Genomic DNA, 9,279 nt, shown 5'->3' with positions numbered 1-9,279 from the left:
TCTCTACCCGCCCAGCACAGGAGTGGGCGAAGCAGAGCCTTCCGAGGGCGCCTGCGCGGCAGATGCGCGCCTGCGCGCTACGGGGCTGACGGCGCGTCAGTGCTCTGGGCTAAGGTGGCTGGGGCCGAGTTGGGGGGCGGGACGCGCGGCGCTATGGCCGAGGGCAGCGGGGAAGTAGTAGCAGTGCCCGCCACCGGGGCTGCTAACGGCCTCAACGATGGGGCCGGCGGGCCCTCGGCGCAGACTAACAACCCGCTATCGCGGAAACTGCGTAAGATCCTGGACACACGGCTGGACAACGACAAGGTGAGCGGGACTGGCGGGGTCGAGGGTGCTGCGTCGTCTGCGGGTCGGACCCGGGCTGGGGGCGGTGTCTGTCCGGCGCCCTCGGGCTCGTCCCTGTCCCCGCCGCGGAGGGGACCCCAGGCCCGCGGGACCCGCTGCTCTGCCGCGTGGGGCAGGTGAGAAACGGGAGGCCGAGGAGCCCCTGGAAGAGCAAAGAGGTTTCCTGGGTGTTGCCCCATATTTAATTAAAACTGTTCTTCGAAGACTCTGGATCGGGAAGGCAAACGGTGAAGTCCCCTGCCCCCGCAGGTGTCGTGGGTCTGAGCAGGGAGGGGAGAGGAGAGCCCCAGGCAGGAGAAGAAAAATGCAAAAGAGCAAACTACAAAATAAGGTAGCGCGAATGGGGAGCTTAGGGGGAACAGGAGGTCAGGGCTAAGCATCCTTGAGCCTTTCCATTGACAGGTGAAAACAATTAAAATAATTTGCAGCGCGAAAGGGCTACCACCTGCTCATGGCTACTAGTTTTTGTTGTGAGCTAAGCACTGTCTATGATGTATGGGCTCATGCTGTATTTCTTTACAAGATAGTTTATCTTGTAAACTATCTTGTATTTCTTTACAGGATAGTTTATCCTCTCCCAAGAACCTCCTGAAACTTAGATTGGACTTTCCATCTCCCGTGGTAGCAGATTATCTCTTCTGTATCACTGAGTCGCTAGGTATATTGGTCATGCCATGGTGGCATAAAGAAAAAAGAATGTGTATAAGTGAGAGTTTTATAGATAAGTTTCTATCTAAAATTTTTAGATAAGTTTCATAGACAAATTTTTATTTTTTATACATATTTTAGACTGTTTAAGTGAGAGTTTTATGGATACATTTTTATAGATAAAAATAGAATTTTTAATGTATAGATACAGAATTTTTATCTATAAAGATTTTATTTTTATAGATAAATTTTTAGGTAACTGACAGTAAGCTGTCAATAAGAATTGGTGTGTAAAAAATAGCATTATACTATAATGAGTAAGAAAGATTGGCTCTGGGACCACCACTTATTAGATATAACCACCAAATTGGTGCATCATGGTTTCAATAAGTCCCTTAACTTCTGTGAGCTTATGTTAAGTTTCTAAATTGGGAATACTGCCAGTAACCTCCTCAGGGTTGTTGTGCAGGTTCAATGAGAGAATCCAGGTGAAATGCTCAGCACAGTGCCGCAGCAGTTATTTCTTGTTAAATGTTAATTCACTTTTTAAAAATTTATTTATTTTTGGCTGCATTGGGTCTTCGTTGCTGCGCGCTGGCTTTCTCTAGTTTCGGCGAGCGGGGGCTACTCTTGTGGTGCGCGGGCTTCTCATTGTGGTGGCTTCTCTTGTTGTGGAGCACGTGCTCTAGGTGTGTGGGCTTCAGTAGTTGTGGCGCACGGGCTCAGTAGTTGTGGCTCACGGGCTCTAGAGTACAGGCTTATTAGTGGTTGTGGCGCACAGACTCAGTTGCTCCGCGACATGTGGGATCTTCCCGGACCAGGGTTCAAACCCATGTCCCCTGCATTGGCAGGCAGATTCTTAACCACTGCGCTGCCAGGGAAGTCCCAAGAATTTCCACTTTTTTTCAATGGCTATATCATAATGTCTTTAAACCAATCCTTTTTAGATGGACATTACGGTTTTTTCTAATCTTTGCAGTTCCAAACAATTCTGCATTGAATAACGTATATATGTCACAATGCACAAGTAAGTATGTCCTTATTGTGTCTCAGAAATAAGTTTACTGTTCAGTAATGTGAAGGTCATCCAGTATATTTTGGATTGTGTAATGGAAACAAATTATTTGGAAATGATTTCATTAAATTTTTGCTTGAGATTAGAAAAACATTTGAAAATCGGTCCCAATAATGTTCTTTTATTATCAATTATGTAGGAGATGTTGGAAGCTCTCAAGGCACTCTCAACCTTTTTTGTTGAAAATAGTTTGCGCACTCGAAGAAATTTACGTGGAGATATTGAACGCAGAAGTTTAGCCATCAATGAAGAGTTTGTAAGCATTTTCAAGGAAGTGAAGGAAGTATGTAAACTTTTCACTTACCATTTATTGAGAGCTTACTATATGCCTGGCTCTGTGCTGAGCTTCTCTATGGATAGAGTTGATATGTTTGCAACTCGTGTACCGTGCTCAAATAGAAATTTAGCTACTTACTCCAGCAGCTTCTAGGTCTTTCTCTGGATTAGTGTGACTTCTAAATCTCTAACCTCCACTAGTGCTGCTTTTTGGAAAGTTGTAACATATGTTCCAGGATATTCTTTTAGGAATCTTAGCTTTTGAAACAAACAAAAAATAGCACTTCTCTGAGTGGTTTTCCAGTAGAAATAGTCCCTCACTGAATAAACCTCCCTTAGATAACCACTTCTCCACTGGAGATGAATTAGGATTGAGTTACTTTACTGCATCCTAAATTATGAAATTTTCAGATTAATTAGGATCAATGACTTCAGTTAATAAATAATGTTTCATTACACTTGAGTGAGCTGTCTACTCACCATAGGGTGAAAATGAATTTTATTTATTATGTTATATTTTATTTATGTATTATATAATACTTCATTAATTATGTTAATATTACTGAGTGATATTACATAGTTAATAGTTCTGTGTGAGTTGTATGAAAGTGTCATACATGGTTCTAGTGAGACAGATTATTTTTAACAGTGTAGTAGGATTTCATTGGCTGAAGGCTAATAATCTGGAAGATTAAAAGGGAAGTTTGGTAGTGTTCATAAAAATAGGGAGAGATAGTAGTGATGAGCACATCTAAACTGTACTCTCTAAACACCATTTCCCTCTGGAAGGAAGTACCAAAGTGGGGAGGCTGTATAAGACTACTGGGAAGTGTCAAAAGGACTCTGGAGCTAACTTAGGTTTCCACTGGCCTAATATAGGATGATTTGAGCATCAGTAGGAATGACTGCAGTGGACTGAAACACAGCAAGCATATTTGAATCCATGAGTTCATAATGATACTAAAAACCAACAGAACCCTCACTGGTTATCTTAGGTGGATATGAGGGAACCAACTTATCGTTTTGAAAACAACTAAATAAAAGGAAAGAGTCAAGCATTTATCCTGTCTTTGGTACCAACTATATACAATTGTTGAGGCAAGGCTTCCCTTTATAGTAATATTCCACTTACTAAATGAAGAAATGATAGAAGATTTTGTAACCACTGTTTAAAGGATCTAGCTCAGGGTTTCTTAGTCTTGGCACTATTGACATTTGGGGCCAGATAGTTGTTGAGGGTTGTCTTCTGCTTTGTAGGATGTTTGGCAGCATCCCTGGCCTCTGTCCACTATATACCAGGAGCACCACCTTTCCTCAAGTTGTTCCAGCCAAAAATGTTTCCAAACATTGCCAGATGCCTCCCTGGGGGACAAATTTGCCCAAGTTGAAACCACTGATCATCAGTAACTGCTTATCTCACAAAAAGAAACAGTCATATATGTGACTGCTAACAAAGGTATACAACATCACCTGTGAAGAATTCTTGCAAGAAAATTGGACCAGAATATAATCAAGCTTCTAGATCTAATTGCAAGTTTATAGGAAATACTGGGGACAGAGGAGTATGTTAACAGTATGAAGAAGCAGTCAGCAAGTCTGGTGTGCTGGGAACTGTGCAGGCAAATGAACTGGTTTCTTCAACAAATAAATTGTAAGAGAAAGACAATTTATTTAAAGAAATAAAGGAAATATCAACCAGTTGATGTTTGTGAATATCATTTGGTTCCCGACTTGAACAAATTATTAAAAAAAACGGAAACAACTGGGAAAATTTGAACACTGAATAGAAATTTGGTATTAAGGGATTATTGTTGAATGTTTAGATGGGTAAATGGCATTTTTTTTTGAGTTCTCTTAGAAGTGCATACTGATATGTTTATGGATGAAATGATATGCTATCTGGAATTCAAAATAATTCAGCTTGGGGAGGGAGAAAGTGGATGGGAAGAGAGTTAGAAAGTGGGCACAGAGATAGATTAAACAAGAGTGGTCATGAGTTGCTAATTGTTAAAGCCGTGTGATATGTACATAGGCATTCACATTATCTCAGCTTTTAGATAATTTTGGAATTTTTCCATAATAAAAGATTTCTTTAAAGGTTATCATACTGCAATTGTATTTAACAACCTGTAATTTTATTTAATCGGGAATAAAAGGCAGTTTGAGTTCAAATGAAGACTTTACATACAAGCAACGTAAAGGTTCTTGAATTACAATTTAGCAAATCTCTGCATTTAAGTCATATATTAAGAGATGTAATTTCTATTATTTTACAAATCAGATTCATTCAGTGTACTATAGTAGCTAAAGTAAATATCAGGAGTAGTTATTCTTGACCTTGTTGGCTGATAAAATGTCATAGTGCTAGTCTTATACAGTGAGATTTAAGGAAATAGATTAATTTGCCTATTAGTTAGTACCTATTTGCTATTGCTGACATTAATTGCTATTTTGAAATCATTCTTTTATTGTTTAAAGCAGTTTAGCACTTAACTAATCTGATTTACATCCTATTAATGGTAAGATACAGAGAGTAACATTTGAAAATGTCTGGTGCTATGATTTTTATAATTCAAAGTACTTTATATAGAGAAAGGAAAAAATGTAATTCTGGAACTAGGATGTATGCTCATACTCTTGTAAGTGATTTCCTAACTCTAGTTCATCCTTACATTTTGTTCGTAGTCCTGCTTGGTTGCTTTCTTATCTCTTGCCCTATGATTGGCCCATCCCTTCATAAAACTGTCATGTTTTCATTTGAAGGTTTGGGCATTGTGTTGAAAGAGACCATAGTAAGACCATGTCTACCACTGAAACTTTCTTTCCTTGCATATCTTTCTGTTGTATTACACTGAATTGAATTGGGAAAAAGAAGATAATAGTGCAGTATGAAGTTAAATATAATTCTGTGATATCATTTTTTCATATTAAGAGATTGGTTCAGTAAAGATTGTAGAGAATGATTTAGTAAAGAGTTTGGAGCATGGGAGGCCTGTTGGAAGACCGTTTTTTATCAGTCCATACAGGAGAAAGAAATTGAACTGAACTCAAGTAGTAGCTGTTTGGGTTGTAAAAAAAGAAATGGATAAGATGTACATAATAAGGGCTATAAATGATAGACCTTAGTGACCAGCTAAATTCTTGCATATGTGGAGGGGGCTGGAGGTGGGAGTATATAGGGAAAGAATGTTACTGGGAGACTTACCAGGTTTTTGGCATGATCTAACATGTGATTACTTTCAACCATACAGGAGGAGGCACTATTGTTAGTTTATTGGGTTTTCAAATTTTCTTGTTTTTTATTAATTAAAAGTTATAAATAATTCATTATAGAAAAGATAAATAATAAAGTCAGAAATAGAAGGAACTAGCGACATTACTTACGATTCTACTACACAGAAATAACCTGTCAGTATTTTATTGTATAGCCCTTCATAGAGTCTTCCCTGTGTTCTTCTGCACACATATATATGTATTGCTTTATAAGCCTTCTTTTAGCTTTATGTAGACATCTTTCCATGCTAATTTACACACACACACACACACACAGATATTATCGTTGTTAATGTATGCACGGGTTTCCATTGTATGGTTGGAAACATTTCACATTTTCCATTTGTTTTAGGCAACTCTGTGTTGATCATCTCTTACATATATTGCACACTTATCTGATTAATTTCTTAGGATAAATTCTTAGTATGAGAATTTCTGAATAAACAGGTATTCATATTCTTAAAGCATTTGCCATTTTCCTATTGTCAGACCCTCTAAAAAGAATATACTAGGTTTTTTTTTTTACATCTTTTCTTATACTAGATATTATTCTTTTTAATCATTTTCAGTCTTAAATATGGGATCTTTTGTCATGCTTTGGCAAGAAAGGGACAAAAATAAGGATTTGGCTAAGAGGAGAAATTTCTTTAACTATATATATACTGCTTGATGTTACTTTTTTCCTTTTCAGGAACTTGAAAGCATACATGAAGATGTTCAGGCAATGAACAGCTGTTGTCAAGATATGACATGTCGCCTACAGGTACTGTATAATGTCTGGATTTTAGCCTAGTTCCTGATAAGCTTTCAGAAATTGCTAGATAGGTCTACAAAATGTGTGGATATCTGATACCTCATGCCCTGTAGGATGTTTGAATATAAATATCATGCTTATTTTTTTTAACTATAAATGTCTTTGTGTCTCTTTGGTGACGGTTTACTAATATTGCGCAGTTAACTCCAGAAGCCTTTGTATTTTGATCTTGTCAGTATGGAGATAACTGTGGAATTTTGATCCACTTTTCAATCCCATAATGTTCAACAAATGCAGCAGAAATAAATTCCTTAGTAGAAAGCCTTAGGAATAATTTCAAACTAATGCTATGCCCAGTAAAGACCCAGCTTAATTATGATTTATGTTCAGCCTAAAAACATCTCAGGAAAATGTATGTAAGTTTAGGTCTGTTTATTAAAGCAGTTCCAAACCTCTAGTTTGGCTGTAGAGTTAACATTGACCTACATACTTCTGACTCATTTAATGCCCTGTGTTTCTACCTGCCTCACAGCCACTCACTTGTTTCTCTTCTCGTTAGTAACTGCCTTAGTTTTGTAGTGTTCCCCAGTTCAGGTCTTTGAGAGAGAATCTCACTGGTTACACTTGTGATTTGTTGCAATTCACTTTATAAATATTTTCCTAGTCCTTGAAATACCTTTTCATCAAGTTTTCACTCCTGATCCTTTCAGCTCTGGTTTGGGAGAGAGAGGATTGTTTAGTATGACTTGGCCAGGAACAGCCCTCTGTCCTTTAGATGGGGCTATCTTTAATGTTCTCCAGAATCCTATATGAGGGTTTTCTTTTTTGTATATCCCAACTCTCAAATTTTTATCTCCACCTTGGGTATTTCTGTTGAGTTCCACAGCAGCGTATCAGTGACTTAACTTTACAGCTTCATTCGGAGGTTTCCTGGTACCTCAACTCAGCATGTCTATAGCCGAAGTCCTCTTCTTCATCCTTACCTGGCTCTGGCAGTGCTTCTGTTCCACTGAGAAGCATCAGGAACTATTAAATTCCTTAATAAACATCGTTGTGATACCTTTTTCTTTCTTGTAAGCCTTAGCATTCTGAGTGAGTTCTTCTTATTAAACGTAGTGTATGAGCCTTGAAACATCTATTTCAGGTACTTGGGCCTTTTTTAAACTTTTGAGTTCTGGAGTGTGATCTCATTTGCTATAGTCTGAACTCCAGTAAGTGGCAGTATTAGTTTTCTGAAGTTGAAAAAAGTTGAAATGTACTGATAATAGATATGTTTATAATTTTAGGCAGCAAAGGAACAGACTCAAGATTTAATAATAAAAACCACTAAGCTTCAAGCTGAAAGGTAAGTTTTTCTTTACATAATCAACTCTTCATTAATTTGGAGATAACTGGGAAAGAAAATTATAGATAAATTCAAAGTTAAAACAATAATCAAAAACGTGACTCAAAAATGATACAAAGTATGAGGTTGTAAGCTGTTATCCAAGAGTAAAATAAACATAAAACAATAGTTTAGGAACATTGATAATTGGGATGATTGAGAGATTATCCCTCTTTGGAAGTGATGATGCATTGTTTGTTTGCCATAGAATTAAAAAATGACTGCTTTTTAAAATGTGGATTTTTCAAAGTTTTAGTAATTTTATTATCTTTTTCTCATAATTGTCTTTTATTTTTTACTTCCGATTATGCATCTTGCTACAGTCAAGATACAGAACCGTTCCATCACCACACAGGTCTCTCCCATTGGTGCATGGACCACGATGAGAAAAGTTGCAGCCTCAGCTGATGTGAAGAGATGGTTGGCTCTACAGAGCAGCCAACTCTCTAAGGAAAGGCAGGTGCTGGATTTCTGTACTCAGAACTAAGCATGTGCCTTGAGCATCAAATTAGAATGTTTTTAGTATCACAACTAATCTTTTGAAAGAAAAGTTTCCTAGAAAAGAAATTTGCAGTTAGAGACCCACACATAAATTTTTCTGTTAAGTTATTGTTGGCTGACTATAAAAACATATATGGATTCAACTGAAAATTGTGACTAAAACTAAGAGTAACAGATCACCAATCCTGTTTACAAAGTTTGTGGTCTGAGTTTCTGGTCTGAGTTAAATCTTTCTCTTGCCATCTTTACTGTAGTGTGTAGTACAGTCTTGTAACTAATGATTGGTTTGATTGACTCTCTTTCCTACTGAACTGTGAGCTCCTTGAGAACGATGACAATTTCTTAGTCTCTTTTTGTGTCTCCAATGCATAACACATTGTAGATTCAATAAATAATTTTGAGTGAATGAATATGAAATATAGCTATTCCAATGTCAGGAAAGGAACATAAAAAATGAAAAATAAGCATTTTATTGGAGCTCGTAACATGTATGGGACTGGTTAATGTCTGCAGGAGGCAATATTAGAATATTGTCCTTCTGTTCATATGTTGTCAAAACTATTTAAGCAAGGTTGTTTATGTTTATTATTTTAGTAAGCCTATGAAAAAAGTGTTTTGGCCTGGCATGTTTCTGGGAAGCAAACATTTATGGCATTCTAGTATCCCAAGAGCTATGGATTTGATGTGCCAAATTAACATTTGTGTGAATGTATTTTAAGAAAATTACATAGCAGAAATCATAACAGATTCCTGGGTGCTGGCAGAGTTGTTTTTCCATTTTAAAAAATTACCTTTTCCTTTTTAACGAGAAACTTAGACAAGCATTTGGCTTTAGAAATAGAAATTCTGTGGGCTTATTTGGATAACATGATATTCTTATTCAGACAAATTTATAAATGATATGAATAGTTTTTCCAGCTGAGTTAGAAGGAGGTCATTTTGACAGCTGTTGCTCTATAGGTAAAGTTTGGTGTAGAATTGTCTCCACAGAACTGCAGTTTAACATTTGCCCTTAATGTTTAA

The 9,279-nt window shown here is 37.4% G+C and overlaps 1 protein-coding gene across 7 annotated transcripts in view; it reads left to right on the top strand.

Moving 5' to 3' along the window:
- The first annotated feature begins 81 nt into the window (after positions 1 to 81).
- COG6 (component of oligomeric golgi complex 6) overlaps positions 82 to 9,279 on the top strand; it is a 112,692-nt gene continuing 103,494 nt past the window's right edge. For 3 of the 7 annotated variants that reach the window (XR_016388712.1, XR_002644677.3, XM_022574715.3), the window contains exons 1-4: positions 83 to 306; positions 2,208 to 2,351; positions 6,309 to 6,380; positions 7,658 to 7,716. Coding sequence is in view for 5 of the 7 variants with exons in the window: in XM_022574715.3 (XP_022430423.2) it covers positions 154 to 306; positions 2,208 to 2,351; positions 6,309 to 6,380; positions 7,658 to 7,716 (428 nt within the window). In the remaining 2 variants the exon portion in view is untranslated. Of the gene's footprint in view, positions 307 to 2,207; positions 2,352 to 6,308; positions 6,381 to 7,657; positions 7,717 to 9,279 lie in introns of all 7 variants that reach the window. The other 4 variants (XM_022574718.3, XM_022574720.3, XM_022574717.3 and 1 more) reach the window with 4 other exon arrangements.

This window comes from Delphinapterus leucas, chromosome 18 (assembly GCF_059928025.1).
Source record: "Delphinapterus leucas isolate spDelLeu-1000000601 "Yukka" chromosome 18, BTC_Dleu_Yukka2, whole genome shotgun sequence".
Taxonomy (NCBI): domain Eukaryota; kingdom Metazoa; phylum Chordata; class Mammalia; order Artiodactyla; family Monodontidae; genus Delphinapterus; species Delphinapterus leucas.
The sequence above is the reverse complement of the archived record's forward strand: the minus strand, read 5'-3'. Positions and strand labels throughout refer to the sequence as shown.